We start from the raw sequence: 24,955 nt of genomic DNA, 5'->3' as shown, positions 1-24,955 counted from the left end.
AGAGAAGCATAGTCCACCAACCCCACCAGATCGCTGGGGTGGCCACAGAGGAGGAGGCCCTGTGGATCATTTTGGGCTCTGCGAATGTGGTGCTCTGCACCTCCATCTGCCCATCCCCATGCCACTGACACCTTTTCTCCCAGCACCTTCCCAACGGTGCTTGTAGGCTCCCACCAGAGCAGGGTTTGCAGAAGGTAGAGGCAGGCTTAAGCCAACTTTTACCTCCCTATCTGCACTGAAAGGAGCATAGAGGCCTCCGCTTCCTTGCGAGGGACCCAGCACACTCACTGCCTGCAAGCTGCAGAGTCCCTCCCGTAGCCAAGCCCCAGAAAAAAACAGTGGCTTGCCACGGCAGAAGCCACATCCTGCCGATTCAGTGAGGTTTGGCACGTTGGCACGCTGGGAAAGCTGCACCCTGACAGTGCCCTGCAATTAATGTGTGCTGCTGCTGTCTTTCGGCGCGTTATCCCTTTGTTTGTTTGGCACTTGGAAGGTGTAAAGTGCTATGTAATAATAAGTATGATTGCTATTATCCTCCGGTTTACCCAGGATATACTGCTTGAGCCCCTTCTGCTGTTCAGTGAGAGAAGGGGTAGCAGAGTGCGCTGTGACAGTCACACTAGATTTTCATTATGGTGATGCAAACTGTAAATTATTTCCAGCTTTACACAGCTGTCATCATGTCCTCCACTCCGCTTGATGTTTTTTTTGTCACATATCTGATTTCTGTCAGAGGATAATGTTATATTGTCTGAGAGATGACAGCTCGAGCACACTCAGCCAGCTATTATAATATGTCTCACTTTAGCCTGACTTTAGGCTGTGTGTTAGTCGCCCTTAGTTACCACAGCGTTATCTCCGCTTCCTCCAAGACGCTGTTAGTCTCAGCCAAGCTTAAAATAAGTTCATGCTAGCAAGAGAAGACTGATTTTTTGGCTATTGCCATCAGGCCTGATGACATGTAGAAAAACTACCTTTGCAGGCAACGGCATATGAGAGGAGGCATGCAGGGCTTGGCTGTGGAGAGGCTGGGGCATCCCTCACAGACCCCCTGGGCGGCACGGTCGTGTGGCCGTGGTCCCAAATGGGGATTTAGCACCACACATGATGTAGTTTCCCTCGAGGCAATGCAGTTTGCAGGGTGCTGGGTTGGACACGGAGGGTCAGGAAGCTCCCAAAGACCAGAGTCTCTGCCATCGCACTGTGCAGCTCAGTGCAGCATAACCCTCCAGACATTACAGCTGTATTAAGGTCAGAAGCAGCAAGGAACCAAAACTCACCTCAGAGCAGGGCTTCTCAGAGGGCCTCTCAATGAACCAGTCTAAAAACACGTAGAGAAAAAAAAACAAACCCAAAACACACCTCAGGCTGGAGTTTACCCATTGCTCTAAGGTCACCCCTGCTAGTCACTGTCCTGTACTCCCTGGGCATTTTTTCAGGTTGCCAGCTGCACAGACAAGGTAGCCTGCAAGAGAGCAGACGCCAGGCACACACAGGAGCTTCTTTACTTGCATGTAGCTTATCCTCACCTGTGACACTGAGCAAGGCCTAAACTCAGCTCACTTCACCTAGGGAATGGGTGATCAGTGCAAGGAAGCCTGGCTGTACCATTGCAAATGGCAGCAATTCACCACCGAATGGAAGAGCTTGTGAAATAAATAGAAATGTATAAAGCTAGCATTTGCTAGGATGCTCTCTGGGCCATTTTGTAATAACTTGTTGGGATTTTGTGTCTACAGTCTGCATTTATGTCAACAAACAAGCGAACCTGGGGCCGTACCTTGACAGAAAAAAAGTGCAGCAGCTCCCAGAGCACTTTGGACCCGAGAGACCGTCTGCAGCCCTGCAGCAGGCTGTTCAGGCCTGCATCGACTGCGCGCTACAGCAAAAGGCGGTCTTCTCGCTCATCAAGCAAGGCTATGGAGGAGAGATGGTGTCAGGTAAAGCATTTTCATAAGGAGTTTGTGGCCAGTTGGGAAGTGCTTGAAATCTTAACCTGATCCCCAGTCCTGACTGTCCTAGCTGTCCCGATCACATCGGCTTTGAACATCACTTATGCCTTTGTAAATGAGCTGCTGCAGGAATTGCCCTGGTGTCAGATGAAAGTATATCATAAAGAGTATTGCAGCGGCGATTCAGGGGAGGGATAGGGCTAGCTCTTTGAAACAGTGCTGAAGCCAGGCCTGTGAGCTGTGTTTCACGTAGCCGTACAAGGACGAGCCGCATTGCAAGCCTGCTTTGTGCCACGTGTTGCCGCCATGTGTTGCTCTAAAGGAAAACTCGCACAGAGTTCAGCTGCTGGTGTGTGCCCCACCTGCAGTTCATGAGCCAAACCTGCTCTCAGCTGTAGGAATTGCAAAAGTCCCATGGCAATTCCCTGTACAGCAGGACCATACAAATATATCAGAGAGAATCAGAGATCAGAGGAAACTTCCCAGGAACTCCTCGTCTTCCCACAGTGACACTTCTCGCTGTGTCCTGATGAGACTCCCATGTCCCACGCTCAATCCCCTGGCCTGGCTTTCAGACTGAACATGAACTTTTCTTTGAATCACAGCAAGAATTTTGTGTCACAACATTGTTTTAGCACATGGGGATGCAGTGGGAATGAAACAAGGATGAGAATATGGGAACAAAGCTCTCCAATGAGCTGCTGCCAATGAGTCAGGCACGAACATGAAGCCAAGGACCACAAGTCCGATCAGTTTTGCAGGGACCACAGCAGGTCCGCTGTGCCACTGGGACCCTCTTGTGTGGGAGCCCAGGCTCTGGCCCGCTGTGCAGCATATAAATCCTGCTTCCTCCCTCTCCTCTACTTCTCTCTAATCACAGGTGTGCCTTCCCTAAAGGACATCAGAAATACTCTAAGAATGATCCAGATTTGTTCACAGAAACATGAGACTGAAGCAATTTAGTGTAAAACTTCATTTTTTCCTGTTTCTGTGCTGTGTATATGATTTTCATTACAAGCAGGAGAGTCACATTGTGCACCAAGCCTGCCAAACCCCTTGATCTCAGATCCTCTGAGCAGGTACCTGAGCTAAAAGCACCTGGTCAACATTGCTCCCAACTTCATGACTCTTCTAATCATTGAGGAGGGGTGAATGGCCTCCTAGTCATGGTGTGGCACCGAGATTGCAGCTGACTCCCAGTCCAGCAGCATCCCAGACAGATATTGTCGTGTGCTTTCCAATCTTCCCATGGCTTGGCTCACAGATGCTCAACCAGCTGTGGAGCATGATCCCTTACAGCAGCTCAGGCCAGTAGGAATTCTCTGAAGTTATCTCAAAGACTATAAGCCTGAGATTGCAATTTCTACTCGTTAGTAATGACTGTAGGCAGTAGGACTAGAAAAAAACCTTCCAGGTGGTGGAGTTCAGGCAGCCACATCATGAAGTTCTCCCCACAAACCTGCTGACACCTGAATGTGTCCTGCTACAATTGATCCTGGTGGGTCTGCTGTGACCCCTCCACCTCTCTCATGGCTGTGACCTATGTCCTTTCTGTTTCTTGGCTAAATATATTCCCTGACAGCTTTGTCCAGGAATTTTAATTGCTCTGCTCTCACCCTTGAGTTCAATCTTAGATGTATTTCTGCAGGCTGAAGTACAGAGTTTCTTTCAGGTCCTCTCTGCATTGTGAGGAAGATCGTGGGATTAGTCAAAGAAGTGCTAAGTGTCTTTCCACAGCCCGACGTAGCAGAGATGGTGATGGCTTCAGTGCCACGGGGAAACTTTCTGTTCCCTGAACATCGCTGTGGTCTGCCTGTGCACCTCTTCAAGTGTAAATTCACCCTTCTGAAGCCTGAATAACTAGAATGGTGCCCATCAATCCAGCTCAGGTTTCATCAGGACTTTATATAGTGGAATTGACACTCCTATGTCTCTCCTGGAAATGCTTTATTCAATACTTCCTTGAATTGTATCTGATTTTCTCATTGCTGTATCACCTTGGTGGCTCATGGGCAACTGGTGAGCCTGTCCCATCATTTCTCCTCCCATCAGGTCATGTTGAGCCTCCTCAAAAAAATTACCAATTGCTGTGTACTTTCTAGCATTTTTTTCCACCCATGTTTATTATTGCAGAGCTCAAGATCAGCCAATCCTTTCTGTGCAATCTCCCACTCCTCCATTGATAGTGCCTTCTAGCTTACAGCATTAGGAAAATCTTTTTGTGCCAGCATGGACCACTGCTAGTTCCTCTCTGGTGCTTGGGGTTTCCCGCCAGCAGAGCTTGTTGTCTTCTGACCCACCATTCATAAGCAATCATTTCCAGTTTAAAGAAATATTTCTTATACTTTACTAAATTCTGGATAGACCACAATTGCCAACATTCCCTTGCCTATAAATGCAATTAAATCAGTAAATAAAGATCCATGATGAAGCTGGTAACCTTCTCTTCAGTACAACCCTGGTACCTTTTATTCATTCACAGCCATGTCTTTAATTCTTGTCTCCCCATTATCTTTTCAAACCTTGGGCATTGCTGAAGTCAGCCTAATAGCCCATCATTGGCAGATGACTTTCTTACCCCTTCCTTAGACCAGGGTGTCATAATTGCCTCCTTCCAATCATACAATACAGTTTTCAGTCGGATGCATGTATTAGAAATCCGTGCACTGCTGGCCATGCCAGTCGGCATCTTTCAGCACTCCAGGGGGAAGGTGATCTGGGTCACACCAACTCAGCTCCTTAAGCTCCTCCAGTTTGTTTTGTATGTCAGGTGGGGTAATTATGTAAAATACTTTAAGACATACAAATAGTTGTGTGAAATATTTTCCCCTGCTCTCATTCTTCCTCCTGCTGTGCATCCCTGGTATTGAATTGCTCCTGCTTGCTTTCCAGTTTCAGCTTCTTTTGAGGGGAAGCAGCATCTCCTGAGCCTGCTGGTAGTGAACAGCATCGGGTATGTCCTGCGCTTCCTGAAGAAGCTCTGTCGCAGCCTCTTGTGTGACAATCTCTTCAGCAACCAGCCTTTCCAGCAGTACAACACCGTGTCAGAAAGCCCAGAGGTGTATGAAAACAGACGGATGGAGGCAGGTAGGCTGTTTGGTCAGCTCGGGCTCAAGATTTAACAGGGCTGAAGAAATGACTGTCTTTTTTTGGTCCTGTACTGTAAATGCTAGAGAACTGCAAGTCCCTGTGGGACCTTTCCAGAGGGAGGCAGCAGGCTGATTCTCAGTATTTTTCCCAGTGGCTATAGAGGAGGCTTTTGGGTGAGAACCACTGTGTTGAGGAGCCCCATTTGTGATAGGGGTAATTTTTATATTATTTTATATCTCTGTTTCTTTAATCTCTTTTCCTAAGGAAATAAGGCTCTTATGATCCCATTGTCCTTGTTTCTGTCAATTCTCTCCCATAACTTTTGGCCTCCTCAGGTATACCTGGCCCTGGGGTAAAAGCCTCAAAGGGATTAACTTTCTTCAAGTTTCAGGCAGGTGGGAAGGAAGAAGGGAAATTTTTTTCTCCATCCAACTCAACCACATTACATACTGAAGGATTCCCACTGGCTACCAAGCCTCCTCTGCTTGCAGACCCACTGCAGAGTGGTCTCAGGGACCGGCCACCCCAATCAGGTGTTGCCTGTCCCCGCTCCCCAGACCCCTTTGTTCGTGTGCTGCCTTGGCTTGTCGGCTGCAGTGAGAGGTAGGAGGCTGGGTGACCGCATGGACCCCAGCCCACACTTTGGTGTCACCATGGCATGAATAGGAAACCACCACCATAATGGGTATGCTCTGACCCTGCACTGCCCCAGCACTTCGTTACCCGTGTGCTTCCCCGCTTGCAGGCTGCTTGTTTTAAGGATCATCTGCAAAGCAGCACGGTCTGCCTTTGCTCGAGGGGACCTCTTAACAGGCGAGAGGAGAAAGCCGCTCGCAGCCGTGCAGTTTTGGGTCAGTGCCGTTAGCATAAATCTAAGGTAACGTTATTGGCTGTAGTGCACTCAGTCTGGATCCCGATCTGTCACCTCTACCCATGAGTGTAAACCTACATGAGAATTGTGACTGCTAAGGGGTTGGCTTTGCTACTTGCAGGAGCATTTCTGCTACCTTAAAATGCCTGTGGGCGTCAGCAAGGTCCCTGCCTTAGTGCTTGACCACATGGGCTGAAGCCTGGAGGGGCTGTGGCGTGGGGCAGATGCACTCACGGATGGTGGTGGTCCAGAGGGGCACCTGCCCCAAGCAGCACCAGGCTCCCAGGGGGGCGGCACACCTTCTTGCCCACACCCCAGCATGCGGAGATGGGGTGCTGGTCCCACATAGCCCCCATGCAGGTAGGACATGCCTGCAGCCCCTATCTGCGATCGGTGGCCAGAAACGTGCCCTGGGGTCCTGCTATGGACATTGCAAAAGTTAGTTTAAAAAAAAAGATGCAAAGTTATGGCCCTGAACCTCCACTTCACCTGCAGGCTTCCTCCTGACTTAAATTATTTTTCCTTCTCTTCTATTAACAACACCGTGGGTGCTTGGGGAGCACACTGTCTGTCATGCATCCAGTTTAATGGTAGCTACATGCTGGCAGCTGAGAGAAAGGTGTTTTAATGTCCACAATTATGATCCACAAATCGTTAGTTTGCCAGGAAGACCCTAAGTGTGTGCTTCACACACCAAAGCTGGGAGCAGGCTGGGCACACAGTGCAGAAATTGCCTTTTTGTGCAAAGAAATCCAGCTGCCACTCTTGCATATAGGGGAGGAAAGGCAGGAACACAGATTGAAAAGCAGTATTATTTTTCCTCTGGACTAGGACATTTGCAGCAACCTGAATGTTTCTGAGAGGTCAAGGGATTTCTGTAGCACTGAGTGAGTGCAGCCCAGGAGGCCTGGCATTTGCATTTTAATTTGCATATACATTTGCATTTACTTTTGCATGGCAAGGCTGTATGTTAAGGAATGCAACTCCACAACCGGAGTTTTTCCAGTAGCTGTTACGCTCTGCTCACCTCCCGTCCTACATAATTTCAGTGCAGATGTCCCTGACTCCATTCCCACTGGCTCTGCCCAGCCGTTGAGGAAGGGGCAGGAGACGTGGATGTAGGGAAGACTTCTCTTCCCTGGCTCTCCCACTGCTGGGGGGCAATTAATAGCCCTGCAGAGGCAGCATGGGCTGGCAGCATGTGCTAGTCAGGGCTAGTGCTGGCCTGGGCTCTCCTCCCCTCTGCCTGGGAGTGGGATGGGGGAAGAGGCAGTGGCTCTTGGGGCTTTTATATCCCCATCACCAGCAGCACTGTGGGATAGTGGAGAATGCGAGCTGTGAAATAGCTGAGGGCAGTAGTTATACATGAGGTTAAAACTTCCCCACCAGGCTCCAGCTTGCTCACCCCAGGGTCTGATAGCCACTGGCCTGCTAGACAGAGAGCCACAGTGTGGGTCAGCATGATCTGCAGAGATTCAGGTGCTTCCCTGTTGAAATGGGGACGTGGGACACATGATGGAGGAGCCACCCCGCAGTGAGGGTGGCTGTGATGAGCAGTGCCATTTCCAGCCGAGTGCTCAGGTGGCTCTCTCAGCTGGCAGCCCCAAAAGGGGGTGAGACAGGATTTGAGGACACTTTCAGCACTCTGCTGACCGCTGACCTGGTGTACCAAATTTGGTGAACCCGCATTGCTGTGCCAAAGCCTGCCCATGGGGGAGGGTGGGGGGGAGCTCAGCAGCTTCACCAGCTAACCTGCTGTCTGCATCACTGCGGGCCCCAGGATACAGGCTGGAGAGTCGGGGGCTGGTTTCAGAGAAGCCAAGTAGTTGTCTGGAAAACCCATCTACAAGATTACTGCTCAGCCCCAGAGTGCACACGAAGGCACGGAAGGAGAAATTAACTCTGCCACATAAAGCCTTGAAATGGGGAATTTTGGAGGGGAGAAGCTGCCTCTTTCCCAGGGCAACTGGTGCCCAGCTCAGGAGCTGTCTGTCCATGGCTGTGTGGCAGAGGAACTGGAGTAACAGCCTTGCACCCTTCATGCTGCACTCAGCCAGAGCCAGGCAGATATATAATATTCCCGTTCATTGTGTTAGGCTGTATTACACAGCTCCATTGGCACCAGTGGAATAACTCCAGTTTTAGGCACTGGGGCTTGAGCTATAGAGCCTATGTTTAGAGCTGCGTTGCCTAAATCTCCTTCCCTCTCCCTAGGAACCAGCATTTCTCTGCAGCAAGGTCAGCACAGGGGGCACCTCTGCTACACAGACCAGAGACGGGGTTTCCCTGTAGTGGCAATAATAAGGAGGACAGCAGGAGCTGTTCTCACAGACGGGTCTGCAAGGGCACCTGTTGGGATAGAGCATGCGGGGAAGAAGCAGGGCCATAATAAAGCACCACAGGAAGCCATGCAAAGCAGCCACATTTATCATTGTTCCTGTTCTCCAGCTTGTAATCGGGATTTCTTTCTTTTAAAATCATGTGCTTTTCAGCCCCTGTGTACCAATGAATTTAATACATGTATTGACTTCGATGCAGTTATTCTTGATTTACACTGGCAGAAGTGAGAGGAGAAGCCGGTATCGTGTCCAGTCATATTAATCCACTTACACCACATAGGAGTTACCTTTTAACCTTGCCCCAAAGCACATGCCCCTAAGCCATTATTCACCAGTGCTCACAGCAAACTGCCAGATGCTAATGGCTACGTAGAGGCCAGGTGGGATTTGTTGATATATGCATATATCACTTACAACAATGTTTTACATGTCTAAGAAGCAGGCACTCACCGGGCTGTACCCAGCACCTGCTTCTGCAGCGAGCCTTGTTGGCTGTGCACCACTCCCCCTGCACCTGAGCCCCCGGGGTCTGCTTGCCCGGCCAATGCCTCTCACGCCAGCACCCAGCGGCACTGCTCCACCCCTCTCCCAACGTCAGTGGCTTCACTGCCTTGTCTTGGCACATCTGGGGATATACCCTACGGCTGTTTCTCAGCTGTGAGGGGACTTTCTGGCTCATGGGAGCAATTTGTGGGAGCAGCTGTGGGATGACTCTCAGGACTTCATTCAGGAAGTGCCTGGCTTCAGGTCTGCATTACAGCTAAACCTCAGATGTTACCTGTCCCCACAGCACCTGGGTTCAAAGCACCTCTGGACCTGCACCCCAGAATTTTCCGTGAGAGTGGTAGTGCAGTTGGAACTAAAATGATGGCAAGATCTGGCTTAACTCTGCAGAAAATGCTGTCAAGTGTGTCAAGGGCTACATGGATGGGAAGCCAACAGGGCAGGAATCCTGTGAAGTGCCTCCATCTGCACCCTCTGCATTCAGCTTTCATTAGTCCTCCCATGCTGAGCCAACAGAGGCTTGGGTGTGTGCACAGGAAAGGGACATTTCTGGAGCACCTACATACACCTATGCAATTTTAGACTTATTTTTCAAAGGAAAGCATATTTGCTATGAAACTTCTTGTGGTCACAGCAACTGAAGAAAAGTTTCTCTTCAAATATGGGGTGCTGGCCTACGTGGGAAACATCAACCTTCACAAACATCTTCTTCTTTCTCCTTTCAGTCAATCCTTTCCTTGTTCTTTCTGTCCTGAACCTTAGGTTTTGGTTATTTTGTGCTGTTAGACAATTTCTGTGCTCCACGCAGAGCATGCCTGCATGTAAGCAGTAGCTGCAGCAAAACTTTCCTTATCAAAGGACTCCTGTGGCCACCCGGTATCCTCGTCCTCACTGAGGGGAAGACAGGAAGGTCTGTGAATAAGGTCCCCAGCGTTACTCCTCTCCCAAGTCAAACTTGTATGTGTAGATACCATATGGTGTCCCCTCCCACTGTCCACAGGAGAACAGCACCTCTTCTTATGGCAGTGGCTGGAGTTAGGGCCCCATATGGAGCAGAAGTCCAGCGGGAGATCAAGGTACCCTGTGCTACATCAGTGCTTCTATATATAGGAAGGTGGGCTCTTCCTACCTACAAGCACATGAAAAGCTGGCATGAGAAGTGCTATAGCAATGCACTATAAGAGTGTGACTAGTAGGCAAGACAGGAGTCTGGGAGCTGGATTTTGTCAGAGACTTTCCTGTTGATTGTGTGGGCAAGTCACCCTTCCCTGCTGTGCCTTTGTTTGAGCATCTGTCCAAGGAGGGCAATAATTCTTGCCACCATGTGCAAAGCCCTTCCAAAACAGCTAGGCAAAAAAGAATAACATGATAGAAAACTACATATTATTACAATCAATATTTTCTGTTCCAAGCACCAAATAAACACCAGCTCAGAAATTTCAAGCCCTGAGAGGGCAAGAAAAATGTTGTCTTTCCCCTTTCTACTACCATGGCTTGTTTAATCTCATCTTGTTGCACGCTATGAGGAACAGTGCTCCTGGCTTGTCCGCACACTCAGAATAAATGGCTTTTATGGCTATCAATAGCTTTGGCTCTCTTCAGCATTTAATTACCTGCAAAGGCCATTTATTGCCTCATATATTCCTCTACCATGAACATTATCCTTTAAACAATAAATAAAATATTAAGGTCACTCTTAAAGAGGGAGCAGAGGAACTGTGCAAGCCATCCAGCCACAGCAAAGTCTAATATAAAATGTTTGTCTGGTGTTTGGGGCATTTGAATTGACGGCAGAGCCTGCAGTAGAGCAGAGAAAGGGTGGGATGGCTGCAGGCTTTTCTTCTCTCCCTCCTTCCATGCATGCATGAGTCTGTGCATCCATCAGCAGGACTGGTGCCTCCTCCCTCTCCAGACCCAACCCAGCCAGCCCCAGGGCATCTCACCGAGTACCCCCACATTGAGGTCCTGCCTGCAGCCGGGAGCATCACCCCCAGAACTGGCTTCCTGAAACAAGGCGTCCAGGGTGGTAACTCCGTGGAAGAGCAGAAAGAGAGGCAACTGCAGCTGGAGCTGAACGTTCTCTTGTCAATCAGAAACCTGGGGAGGGACAGGAACAGTTTAGGATGGTACAAGAGGTAGGAAGTAAAAGCAGGAGGGTGAAAGAAAGTCAGGCAGTGCTTCTGATTTCACAAGGGTAATAGTAGAGGCTTTAGCATTCAGGCCCTTTACACCCAGACCAGAAGAAACACTAACAGGCAACTCCTGCCCTGGCAGGAAGAAAGATAAGAGATGAATGGGAGAGATGAAATTCATCTGTGATATAATTTGCCTGAACTCTATAGAATTGACAGAATTGGATAAATTGACCCTTCTGACCTTTAAGCTGTGTGATTACTGTTTGTTAACTCCCAAATGAAGGTAGAGTCCCTTTGTGATCCTTTAAGTTTATGAAATTGTATCTCCTTGTGGATGCAAAGGAATGAAGCTATGAGCTGATATTCCTTCAGTGGTCAGCCCAAGGGAAATCCTCCTTCCCACCCTCTGCCGGGCTGTTTTACCTCCATGGTCTTGAGGGGGCACAAGAAAATCCATCCCTTTTCAAAAGCTGCCCCTCATGGGAGTAGGCACTCTGCTCCCAGTGGTGGATGAGGAGAAGCCTAAAGGCCCTTCTGTCCTTCAGCCCAAGATGGGCTCAGAGCCGTGGCACAGGCACCAGCAGAGCTGGAGATTGCCTGGACTGCAGCCGTGGCAGTTAGCTAGGCTATAAAACGGAGTTTAAAGAAGGAAAAAAAAAAAGTGGGTTTTTTTCCATATCAAAGCATATGCGTAAGGAAAGTGGATGAAATGACGGGTGTAAATGCATGAAGCATGATGGATGAGATCATATCCACTACAGAAAAAAATACCCCGCAGTAAACCATTTAATTCAAGCTTTACATGCTCAGTCACATGGATGGAGCACAAGACACTCTAAAAGAGTCCTGGTCAGGTAAATCATGTGATTGTGACGGTTTCAGCTTCAGTTTTAGCTTTAACTTTGTCTTAGCTGGTAAAGACTTTCTGTAGAGCTATATGATTCCTTTAGGAGAAATCTGAAGTTAGGAGTCTGGGTTTTGATTTTAAACAGCTTAAATGAAAGTTGAAACAGGGATTTTAATTCCTAAACTTGTTAAATATTGATACGCATATCTGTGATCCAATATACCCATATTTCAAGCAGTCAGATCAGCAGGCCACAGGCCAGAACTGATGATGAAAAAACCTACTCCCCATCCAAGTGCCATGTGCATTAGCCAGCATGACCCAACAGATTTTTCATAGATGGTGAGAGGGGAAAAGACAATCCTCAGGATCCTTACCTTGTGCCAGTTCAAGCCCCGTTAGATAGGACCACTTGGGAGCCGCATGCAATGTGTCAGTGTATGCTCTGATAGCCCACAAAAGCTGCGGGCAATTAGATGCGTAGCTCCTTGCCGCCGGGTTGCTGTGGCAGCCAGGGTAATAGAAAGACTGGCTATGGCAGTGGCGGGGGGGGCGGGCTGTGAGAGTTACCAAAGCCAGCACTTGCTAAGTAAAAGACAAAAGAAGAAATGTTTTGGAAGACAGATGATGCTTGCTTGTGTTTCCTGAGTCTGGATGAGGGAGCCCGGTGGCATCATCACATTGCACATTCCCTTGCTTCTGGGACTACCTTGTATGTGTCGCCTATGGCAGGGCCTGGGTTTGCACCTCCATGGGAAGAAGCACAGCCAATTGAAAAGGGGGAAAAGCGAGTCTTGTGTTTCAGCTATTTCCATCTGACAGATTTCAAAGCAGAATCTGATGTTTTTTCAGGGGACTTTACTGATTTTTGCGTGGATGTTCTTCAGTTTTTCAGCTCAGTTTTTCTCCTCCCCCAGGTTGCTCTTTTTTAACCTTTTAGATTAAAAGGCTCTTCCGGCTTTATCTGTCTTTCTCTACCTTCTGTTTGTCTCTGTCCTTTTCCATTTCGCTACCAAATAAATGGAAACCCACACACAATGGCATTTCCAGTTCCATGGAAATAAAACATCCATTTTTTTCTTGAAAAGTCTTGCCCCTGTTTAACCAATGGTGCTCCTGAGCTCCTTAGGATTTATTTGCTTGCTGTAATTATACAGAGTACATCAAAGAGCCTTTCGTTAAGTAGTAACACACAGTATCTGCCTGAAGAACATTCATCTGTTGGCAAAATGAGTGCAGAGCAGGAGATTAAAGCAATTAAGAGAGTAATGGGAGCAAACTGTTGGTGGTGATGTTTGGTGTTTGTGCTGGGACGGTGCTGGCCGCGGGTAGCAATGAGAGAGGTAAGGGTGCAAGGCGAGAAGTTGCACCACCAGCAGCTGGGCAAGAGATACGCCCCCACCTCTCAGCGAAAATAAGCAGTAAATGGACATTTGGGGAATCAGGTGCTTTATGGTGGGTTTCTTCATGGAAGACATAAGGTTACAGAAGTGATTTAAACAAAAAAGTGTCAGTGGCTTGCTAGACTTTGGCTGAGAAGCCACAGTTAAGGAAAATGTAGTGAGGCTGGGGGCGAGTCCTGGGATATAGTCCCGGGGCAAGCCCAGCTTCCCAGAGGCACAGCACAGTGCAGCACACTGGTGTGAAGGGAAACTGGCTCTGTGGGATCATGGGGAGAGGAGAGGATAGAAAGACCCGAGAAAGGGGAATTGGTGAGTTCCTAGCTGCTGGAACTGAGATGCGCCAGGGACATCAGAAGCAGCAGCAGAGAAGGCAGGAACAGAAAGGATTTGTGAAGGGGAGCTAAGACTTTAGGGTCCAGCTATTTTGTATTTGTATGTCAGAGGAAACCCCAGAAGAAATATCAGAAAGTCCAGCTGAGCTGCAGCAGTGGGCATGGAAAAATGAAGCAAAGACTTTATTAAAGATTTTATACCTATGCATAAACACATGCCCAGCCTCATGCTTTATTTGTGCTCTACCTAATTTATGGATGAGATTATTAGTTATTAATGGGCAAACGTAGCTTATTTTGCAGTTACTGCACTTTGCTCTAGACATCTCACTTCATGTGGCTCAAATTATTTGTTTTTCAAACAAAAAATTGCTGTTAAATATTTTAAGCCAGTACTAAGCAGTATAATTCAGGGAGATTCATCATGGGGGTAGCAGAACAGAAATGCATTAAGTACTTCAGCTGCAAAGGATCCCAGTATATAACCTTGAAATTTCCAAATAACACAGTCATTTTCATCTCCTCTAGTCTATATACAGCTTTTTGTGACTTTTATCAATGCTGATTTATAAGCATACAGACTACGTTGTAAACTACCTGGATAGAAAAGCCCCTCTAGGTACTGCTAGAAGCTGGAGACAGAAAAGATCGATCACAGCCTCTCCCATCTTCCTCTGCCAGTGCAGAACTATTGCTGTGCTAAGACACAAAGCTATACAACCCTGATAAATCTCCGTTTCATGATGTACACTTTGGTGTAACATAAAAGCAAGGGAGAAGGGAAGAGAATGGAGGAGCAGGTCTGAAATGAGGAGGAAGAAACCAAAGGAAGATGTTTTCTAAAGGCCTGATCCCTATGTCATTTAAATCCCTTCACCTTCACTCGTGGGTGTGCAGTGCCTAAACAATTTGCCTATGCTGTAAGATAGGACTAAAACCTCCCCGTTGCAACACAAGACATTTATTCAATCATCCCCAAGCACTTTAAAAAAAAAAATCCTCGATGGGTTATTTATACACACGAGCACCTTTTATTATTAAATCTAATTTATTTGTCAGCAGCTAGCTTGTGAATTTACTCTACCTTTTTACTCAGTTTGGACAATAAAACCGTGTTGATCTGTTCCCAGTCAGTTTCATTCCCCGGTTCTACTGCATTAAACACAATGTGCTCTTGTCTGGGCTGCAAACACTCAAGGGAAATCGTTTCAATAATGAAAAAAAATTGCCTATGCTGAAGTCCTTATAATCAGGACAACATTGGATTTTGGAAAATTCTCTAAAAAATTTAGATTCTTGATGTTAACTGACTGGCAGCTTCTCCTTAGGGGATTTGACATTTCAGTTACCACAAAATATTTTTTAACAGCTAGGACTGAGAGAGATGATACACAGTGCAGGAAAGCCTCAGACTAAACCCTGGAGAATTCACTGCGGGTTTTATCTCCACAGTGTGACTGTGGTTTCAGTGTTCATAATATCTATGTTCACAAGTGGGTGAGGCTTATTTACATTTTCCTGTTTTGACTGACTAGTAACCCCCCTTTTTCTCCCCCATGGATGCAATTGTGTGTTCCTATAACCGAAGCAAAGTTATCCTGTAGACCGAAAAACGCAGGCGTGACAGCCCTGAACCGCTGTCAGCAGATGCCCTGGGCTGCCTGTTCGTACGCTGCCTCTCTGCAGCAGCCTCGGGGACGCTGCGGCTCCTTGGGAACACGTCTCTGTGCCACTCCACCTTGGTGAGCAACGAGCAGCTTGGCTCCGCTGCCATGAACCAGATGTTGTTCCCTGTAACGCTTTCCTTGTCCAGCCAAACTGCGGCAGCCATGGGCTGGTGTGGAAGAGGTCCAGTCCATGCCCAGCCATGTGGGGTGCAGATACATGCACCAGAGAGTGGTGTTGACACAGTGTAGAAATGCCTGCGAAGGGGTGACATCACATTGTCATTGTGCTGCATGTCTGGAGGGGCGATGGAGCTAAAAGGGATGGGCTGGTGCTGTAATCCCAGAGTAAATCATAGCAGGCAGAGCTGGAAAGTCTTAATCCATCATAGGAAACTCATCTTCAGATAGATGCATGCAGGCTCAAGCTACAAGGAAGATAACGGTCTATGGTCCATTTCTAACTGGACAGAAATGTGTGAGGCTGTTTGGCAGACAGAAAAAGTTATTTTTTTAATCTTTTAAGAGCTGATGTCAAAACAGAAGATAGCAGTTCAGAACCAAGGCATATTTTTTCACAGTCTTAAATACTGTTTAGAGCTCTCCGCTCTGTCCCTCTCCAGCTTACACTAGATTGAACTGATGGTTAAACTCACCTGAAGTATTTGCTTTTTGTGTTTCCCCACTTTTATTTTTCCTTCCATGAAGGCTGAGATGGAGGGTTTCTAACCCCCACAGCTGCTTAAAACTGTTCCCTCCCGCTCCCCGCCACTGCCTCCCAGACAGCGCAAATCCCATCCTTGGGTGGGAAGCTGGAGCCAACTCAGGAACTATAAAATGCAGGCGAAGATAAAACCATACAAGGTCTCTTGATGGGATTTTTGACACTGGTTGGCTCCTCTCAAGATGACTGGGAGATGAGAAAAGGCTGGCCCTGGCTGGGGGAGAGGAGAGGTCTGAGGAAGCTATGATATCATGCTGCTTAAAATATGGAGTTCACATCTGGTCAACCCATTATAGAAAATATATGGTAGCACTTAAAAAGGTACAGGGAAGGGTCAGAGGGCAAAGCCCATCACTGAACGCTATGAGGAATAGGAGACGACACAAAAAAGGAAGAGTAGGGGCAGAGAAAGTAAATAAATAAATAAATCTATATTAACTGCAAGGAAAAGAAGTTAATGGGGAGTTTAATTAGAGCAAATACAAATGATCAATCATTGCAGGTGGTTGAGTAAAAAGGTTATGAGATGACACAAAAGTATTAGCCTAGAAGGAAGGGCCGTTGTCCCAGGAAAGTACTGGTATGTAAAAGAGGACCTCCCAGGTACAGCGAACAGTGTCCAGCATGCTCAGAGGTGGGGGTGTGGGTTTCCATCACTGCCCCGTGCAACTTTCACCGGGTGCAGCCACTCTGTGTCTGTGCAGGACATGGCCTGTTAACTGGGAACGGGGACTCTGGTGCAGTTCACTGCCCTGACCTCGGGCTCTGCTGCCCAAGTGGCAATCTGGGGACAAACCCAGAGAAAGGCATGGAGGTATCAGGAAAGGGAAAGCTGGATGAATGAAGATGTGAGATAGGTGGAAGGGGAACAGCCTGGGGAAGAAATGGCTATGCAGGTCAGCGGTGCGGGAGGAGGGAAAATAGAAAAGGGAGATAAGAAAATAGCTGGCAAAATGGGAAAAGGGTGAAGCTGCTGGTGTGGGAAAGCAGCATGAGAGCAAAGTTGAGATGGTGGGAATATGATGGAAGAAGCAGTAGGAAGAGATGACAGGGAAGAACAGAGGGAGGAGCAGGTGGGAGACACAAGAGAAGGGAGCCTGAGACAGGCAAAGGGAGAGAGGAATGTAACATGGGAAGTGATGTGGGAGCAGCAGGTGAGGAAAGCGGCACAAGACGTGTTTGGGATGGGAGGAGAGGACAGAAGGCAGACTAGAGAGTGTCTCCGGAGTACAGAAAGTGCTTTTACCTATAGGAGAGATTTTAGCAGAACATTTTTTTTTTCTTTAAGGTAAAGAAAACTGAGAAATTAGATCTGCCCAGAAAAACATCAGCTAAGGATCATCTTTCCTGGCTATACACTCTTCTTCATTTCCTGCTTGACTTGAAATTGATTTTCATTTGCTTTCCTAATACACAACGGGAGGTGTAATTTTTTTTATCTTTCTGGAGTGTCTCTATTCCCAGATGCTACCAAAGGTCCACTGTATGTGTTCTGCATTCACACATGTAGTATACATCCATGTGACATGCTGTAGTGGCATACAGATAGTGCCGAGGCAAAGGACTTAACATGTTACAGAGGTGAGAGACAAGACAAGTGTTTTTCTTCATCCTAATGAAGAACTGGTGTCCAGAGATGACAGATTACCTGACCAAGGTCACCCCAGAGGTCTGCAGCAGAGCTGAGATGTGAGCTGCAGGTTCTCATGCTGTTTTAACTCTCAGCTGACCCATCTTCAGGAAGTTGGCTGGGAACCATACAGGCTTTATATACTTTACAGGCTATATACTTTAAATTCTATACAGGCTTATATACTTTGAAGAAACTCAGCTAAAGAAACATGCATTTTTAAACTGGGAAGGCATTTTTTTTCTCTTCTCCTTTGCTGCATTTTAAGGTGTGCCAGATGTAACAGACTTGGGCTCTTCAATCCAGTAGCCCGTGGACCATTCATGGAAAGGAAAACTGACAAAATGGCTTGAGCATCTCAGGGTGGTGAACAGTTGTAACCAAGACTACTGTGCTCAAAGCAAAGGCTTGAAGCACCTTTCTCGTAAATCCTGCTTTAAAACGTTGTGTACTAATTTCTCACTAGCATGCACCCTTCTGCTGACTATCCAGAAAATAAAATACAAAAGTGCGACAGAATACAGAAGGGCTAAGCTATAGATTTATGAAACTGTTGCATTTTAAACTTCAATAGAGAGTTACGTTTTCTTCTGTTGTCTTAGAAAACACGTTTTTCCCTAATTGGTCAAAATGGGATTAGTAGCTGTGCAAGCTGTGCATGTGTAAGGCCTTCTGGGAGCTTACAAAATGCAGATATTTTCATACACATCATTGGTTGAGCCCCAATTTGCGCAGCTTCTCTGCAATACAAACTAAGAGGGAGCTGGAGAAATATGAACACAAAAAGCATCCAGAGTCTTTTGTAGCTTCTGGACAGTGGAGCCCACCCTCCTGCTGCCTCCCATGCCACTGTACGGGGCCCTGGACCCCTTACATGAGCCCTTGCCATGGTCCTCCCCCACCCTCTATGGCTGCTTCTCAGAGTGGAAAAGATGTCAATCATAGGATCAGAGGACAAATCAGGTAGGAAGGGACCCCAGGAGGTCTCTGGTCCAATGTCTTGTCCACAGCAGGGTCAACTATGGGGTCCGACCAGGTTGCTCAGGGCTTTGTCCAGTTGGGTTTGGAAAACCTCCAGTGCCAGAGCCTGCACAGCCTCTCTGGGCAACATCTGCCACCACCCTGCTGTCCTCTTGGGGAAAAGGTTTCTCCTTACATCCAGTCTGAAACTTTAATTTCAATTTTTACCTGTTGTCTCTTGCTCTTCTGCTGTGCACCACTGTGAATAGCTTCGCTCCATCTTCTTGGTGACCTTCCCATGGGTCCTGTTGGGCTGCTGTTAGGTTCCTACCCCCAAGCCACCTCTCCCCCAGGTTGAACAAGTTCCTTTCCCCCAGTCTCTCCTCACAGGGCAAGTGCTCCAGGCCCCAGCCATCTTGATGGCCCTCCACCAAACTCACCTGTTTGTCCATGTCTGTCTGGTATTGTGGAGACCAAAACTGGATGCCAGGTTAGACCCCTGCAGTACCCCACTTTTACTGGCATCCATACAACCCATTAACCACCACCCACTAAGACTCATCATCTGACCAGTTTCTCACTCATCCCAACCATAATGTTCTAACTTGGACGCAAGAATATTGTGGGAGACAGCGTTGAAAGCCTTACTAAAGTCAAGGCAAATGATATCCCCTGCTCTCCCTTTGCCCACAAATCCAGTTGCTTTATGACCAGGCAATCAGGTTGGTCAGACATGACTGACCCTTGGTCAGGCATGACCATAGGGACTGTCCCCAGTCACCTTCACCTCCTTCTCTGCTGCTGGGAGGGGGTCATGAAACGCAGATGTCTGTTCCTGCTCTGAAGTGTCCCTCAGGCATAATGGATCTCTCAGTGCCCTGAAAGCCCCCTGGTCCTGCCTGCTTCTTCCATCCTATGTGTGAGTCTCTCCTGGGGGTGGCCAGAGGGTTGCAGAGCACGGGCTCGTGGAGACATGGTTGCTCAAGCTGCATCAGCTAGTGCAGTTTTACAAAGCAGCCTGTACTCAGCAGGGAGAACAGAAGCTGACCAGAACCTTTTAAAACTGTATGATTTAAAACCTGTAACCACACAAACTTGAACGCACAGTCTCCTTTTTCCTAATCTAAGTGCAACCTGCATTTCCTCACGAGCTTCTTTTGGTCATGAGGAGATGAGTCTGATGAGTTGCTCTTGTAATCTACTGACTGCTTATGTCAACTTGAAGATCAGGAGCTCTGAAAAGGCTTGCTTAGAAATCTGGCTGGTTGAGACAATCCCTGCTACCCCCCTGTCCAGTGAAGACGATATCTTGAAATCATTTTTCAAATTCCCAGAGCACCTTCCACTAGTGCATGTTTCAAACAGTAATGAAGGGAAGCTCCTGCTTGCTCCATGGCAATAGACATCATTACTCCCATTTTGGACCCCAAAGCAGAGATGTGGAATAAATTGATCTAGATTGAGAAACGAGTCTTAGGCAGGGTCAGGAACAGAACTGACGGTGTCTGACTCCTTGTCATAGTCTCATACACAACTCATGGGTGTCCTTCCATGGGGAGATTTCACCTGCACATGTGTTATTTCACACAGACTACTGAGAGACTCTGACATCAGTCAAAACATCCCTGGTGTGTGCTCACAAATTTTGGAGTCATTTATATCCATAGTAATAAAAGCTGTATGCCATTTATTTAGCAGGGCTCTTTTAACGTGCTGTTTGTTGTTTTGATAGTCTGTGTCTTCTTCATATTGTAATCATATTAAAAGCGCATTCTTTTCCTGGAGTAAAGAGGTAATGATTCACAAGAGGCATAATTATTCCATGTGGTGCAGGCAGGATGCTGCAGAAAGAGCTGTCTTCTTTATGCATAAGAGGCTTTTATTGCAAGTGTTCTACACAGTAATTAAATTCCTTTGAATGAGGAGGCTTGATTGGATTTTCTTTGGTTTATTGGGAGGAGTCTGAAAAGCAAGGTATTTAGCTCAATTGCTATACAGTTTTGGCATCTGTTGGAGGTTAGGGAGAAAGGTTCAGAGTGCCTGATTCCCATTTCTCTTATGCTAGTGTTAAGTTAGCTGAACTGTGTTGAATTCAACAGAATTACACCCTGTCTGTATTTGTGTGAGAATCAAGCTCAGAAATCCCTGGCAGAAAGCAGCAGGATACCTGAATGCACACTGTAAGAATCCAAATTATCTGAGGGGAAAACACATTGCTAAAGGAAAGTTACTTGCAGTTGCAAAGATAAGTGCCCAAAAGCGAGGAAACTTCACATTTACAGAATGATGTTTGCCTTATGGCAAGTCCAACCTTGGCCCAGAATGGGAGAAAGTTTTAAAAGACAGCAGCAAGTGATTGAAAAGTCAGGCAATCATGTAATAAAAGTCTGGGCTGTGGCTTGACACACGAGCCAGGATGCTGGCATGGCACAACTCCTGAGTATTTGAGTTGTCAAACTAAATCATGTTTGTTTAACATCAACTACTGTATGCAGCTGCCAAGTTGGTTTTTTTTTTTTTTTTCCAAAGGAGAAGAGTAAAAATGTAAATTAAAAGGAAAACTCTATTATATACAGCCTCAACATGTATTAGTGATGGGGATTGCATCTTGTAGCATAAATCACAGCATAAATTCTTCCTGTTACTCAGTAGGGCTACACAATACGCTGGGAGGAGACTGTTGCTCAGGCAGGGAAGGAGATGTGCGACACCACAGGGGTAATTTCACCCTGCTCACATGTCTCTGGAGGGAGAGTATGCATGATGAGGAAAGTGGCATTTTCAACAGCTCAAAGAAATATTGTGAGGCAATGGAAGGCACTTTCCTAGTCTAGCGGCTCCCTGCCTGCCAGGTGTTAACACCTCGTTTCACCCAGTGAGAGTGGGAATCTCTGAAGCACGGGTTGCCAGTACTTGTAGGGGTTATGGAAAGGTTTGGATCTCAGGGAGGTTTCCAGGGGCTCTGCTTGTATCTCAGTGGTGGCGGTGATGGTGATGGTGGTGGAGAGGGTCCTGGGGCTGCATGAGGGGAGGGCTGGTTTTGCAGGCAGAACGGCAGTGGGTATGAGGAGAAGGAAGAGCTTTAACTACATTTTGTGAAGACAGAAAAGGCAAGTAGGAAGGAGTTTGGACATTGAGGACTGTTGGGAGGAGACTGGGACTGGCCAGAGGAGGAAAATGACACAGACATGGAGGTCTCAGTCCAGATAGAGAAGCAAGATGGACCTGGACCTAGGGCTGAGGGGAACTGGCAAAAAAAGTCTGTGTACTGCAAAATCTGGGGCTAGACCTGCCTCATGCCTGCATGTTAGACCCTCCAAGCAAAGGGGAATATAAGTCGCTAAAACAGGTCTGTAAGTGCAAAATTTGGATTATTGGGAGGAGTCTGAAAAGCAAGGTATTTAGCTCCTACATGACGTGCAAAGTACAACGCAGAGGAGAGGAACCAGAGCAATGGTTTGCAGTTGCCCATGATGCCAGCACGCATGTCTGAACACGAGCCGGGTCCAAGTGACTCACTTAGACATCTCTGCCTGTGATAAACCTTGGGCGTGCTCGTCAGCCACCAAGCCTCTTCTCCTCGTGCGATACTGGGCCTGATGCATGTCTGCAGCTGCGGATATTTTCTGATGAATTTTGGTAATTGCAGCCAGAATGCTTTGGTTTATTGCCATCACTCCTTCCTTCTGTCTGCCATGCGTTATGAGCCCAACAAACTGCCTGTCCTGTTGTCCTCCTCTGCCTTCTTTCTTTCAACTTTCATGATTTTAAACAAAAGACAGAGCAAACAAGAGCTGCACCATCCTCCAGTCTCAGTGGTGTTCAAGGAGCACCATGAGGCAAAATGGGACCTACCAGTCAGTGGCCCAGGACTATACGGAGAATATTGCCATAAACTGACACAGATGAGTCACATCAAGCCATAGTTTCACTGTTGTGACTCTACTGACTTCTGAGTGGTTCTGCTTCCCTTCATTAGTTATTAATTCTCAGCAAGGATCCCTCCTGGAGCCAGCTGTCTGTACAGAAAGTTGGAAATGGAGTTAAGCTTTTTACCAAAAAAAAGGGAATTTTGGCAAATATATATATATATTTTTTTCCAGGGCTGAATTAAAATTGGTTCTGTTTTACTGATGTTTCTTTTGTGTCTTGGCTTCCTGAGCAGAAACGGTCGTACCTGAGGACTACCTGGTTGATTCTGCGAACATGAAGCGGTACAGCGTGGATCCTGCCGATTCTGCCTTCACTTGCGTGGGCTCCGTGTACGCCATGCGGCAGAGTCCTGCAGACGGACGTCCTGCTGGAGGCTCCTCTTCCTCCTGCAGCCATCGTCCTGCCCAGATGTCTTCAGGGGGATCCTCGTCTACTGGCCTGCGGCATCAGACCTCCAGCCCAATGAGGAACGAGACCTATCTTGAAGGAAACAGAAGTGGTAATATAACATCTTCCATTTAGCAATGTGTGTGGCTATGCTGGTGCCATGCTGGAGTCTTAACTCTCAAATTCCCAGGAAAATTCGTGAGGTGGGTCTGGGTTGACATCCATCCAGACCACACAAGCTTCCATTTAGAAGGAGAAATAATAATCTATGTAAACACAAAATCAATCTGTTCATCATTAGGTAAAAAGGTGAATGTTTTCTAATGCTGTTATTAATTATGTAAACATATGTATTATATATAATTGTGTGGCAATCACAACTGTTATTATTGACTTACAGATGTAAATATTAATATGTAAGGCATTCCTCCCAAAGATTGATACTGCCTACAGGCAGGTATCTGTTACTTGTGTGACACCAGCTGTGTGTAAGACATGATGCAGAGCAAACACAAATATTAGTGCCTACCTCAAAGCATTTTGGCAAAAGGTTTTGCTTCCTAGCTGTGTGGCCCATCCTGCCCCTTTAATCATGAACCAGGACAGATTTTGCTTGAAAAAGACTGCCCAGTAAAACATATATTTTCAGAATTCATCCAGCTCACTGCTCAGGGATCTCTTATCATTCAGGAAGTAAAGTCACAAGAAGTTTATCTGCAAATTCAAGGGATGCCATAGGAACCACTGCATTCAATAACCCTTCTTCTTCCCTCTCTTTGTATTTTTGTCCAGTTACCCTGCTAGGATTTAGGTTTGCTGGGTCGGTCGCTCTGCCCATTAGCTATAGTCCCTATTAGCCATGATTTTTTTTCTCTAGAAATGACCTGAGTTCATCAAACGAGTTAGCTAATTCCCTGAACTTCTGTTAACTTTGTCTTTGTTTGCATTTTCCGAGTTCTCCATTAACAGGTCTTTATCAGTAGTGGTTCCAACAGTGTTTTCACCCCTTACTAATTATTCAAACTTCATTTATGCATTTTTCATCTTGAAGATAGATCTAACAAAGGAGTTGAGTCTCAGCCATTTTTAAGTCATTAATTTCTTTCCCTTCCTCATTTATTAATGGAATCTACTGTCATTCTAGTATTTTTTTTTTTTTAATCTTGATATATTTGCAGAAGCCTTGCTGGTTCCCCTGGTCCCTTTGTCTACCATTAGTTCATTACACCGTCTTCCTGCCCTTGCATTTCCCCTGGAAACTGCAAGTGATTCTGCATATTCTTGCTTGGTAACCACTCCGGAGCCTCTTTCCAGAGCCACAGATCTTTTCATAATTCCTTCACATCCCTTACCTCCCCAGCACCTGTATTATTTCTTGTTCCTGAACTTTCACTATTTAATATTTTAGAACATTATTCTTCCAAAATACATACTACCAGTATTTATCCTTGTATTTCTTTATCTAAGTTTGCCTTCCTAAGTGTTCAATACCTACCCAAAACCATCGCTCACTTTGCTATTATTTTTGCACATTTGTTTTCCTGGTTTACCCCTGTGTTGCTCTATTACACAGAGCACAGAGAAGCGTTCGGTTCTCATCATTATTTTTTCTTTACTTGCAGAGTCAACTTCACTCAAAGCAAAGTAGATAGTATAGAAACGCACTACTGCAAACAACTTGTAAAAAGTCGTCACCAAGAACTTGGGGCCTCAGTTACGAAGAAAAGGAAATGAAAAGCCCTTTCTTTCAGATCTTGTTCAGTGCCTCTTGGGCTGGCATAATCAGGTGCTGGGAGGACAAGAGGCTTACTGTGCACAGGATTCATTTTCCCCTCTCCCACTGCTTCCCTGGAGCCTTCTCGCAGAACTGGGACTCTTTCGTCAAGCTTTTTAGTTGGCAGCTCCGAGGAGCCAAGATTTAACAACATTGTTGCTTGCTTGCTATGAAAATCTTTATCATTCTGCTTAGGATCAGTTGTTATCTCTTTGTAGTAGATAGGAAGAGTTAGAGCAGTACAGAGCAAAGGTCTGTCTAGCTGCATATTCTGTCTCCAGCATAAGACAGCAGCAGACTCCAGGAAAGGGCTAAGTGCAGAGACGGTGGTGCTTCCCCAGTACCCTCTCCGCCTTCAGAAATTTGTGGCCTAAGGACTTCCTGAACCAGAAGTGGTGGATTCATATTTA

At 46.7% G+C, this 24,955-nt stretch overlaps 1 protein-coding gene across 1 annotated transcript in view; it reads left to right on the top strand.

The window, feature by feature from the left end:
• Positions 1-24,955, top strand: part of SCML4 (Scm polycomb group protein like 4) — a 46,303-nt gene that overhangs the window by 9,208 nt on the left and 12,140 nt on the right. Inside the window, exons 3-5 of the mRNA XM_054821878.1 lie at positions 1,740-1,940; positions 4,845-5,039; positions 22,614-22,883. Of these exons, the coding sequence (XP_054677853.1) occupies positions 1,740-1,940; positions 4,845-5,039; positions 22,614-22,883 (666 nt within the window). The remainder of the gene's footprint in view (positions 1-1,739; positions 1,941-4,844; positions 5,040-22,613; positions 22,884-24,955) is intronic.

The sequence above is a fragment of the Grus americana genome, chromosome 3 (genome assembly GCF_028858705.1).
Source record: "Grus americana isolate bGruAme1 chromosome 3, bGruAme1.mat, whole genome shotgun sequence".
NCBI classification, from domain to species: domain Eukaryota; kingdom Metazoa; phylum Chordata; class Aves; order Gruiformes; family Gruidae; genus Grus; species Grus americana.
Note: the sequence above shows the minus strand (reverse complement) of the source record. Positions and strands in the feature narration are given on the sequence as shown.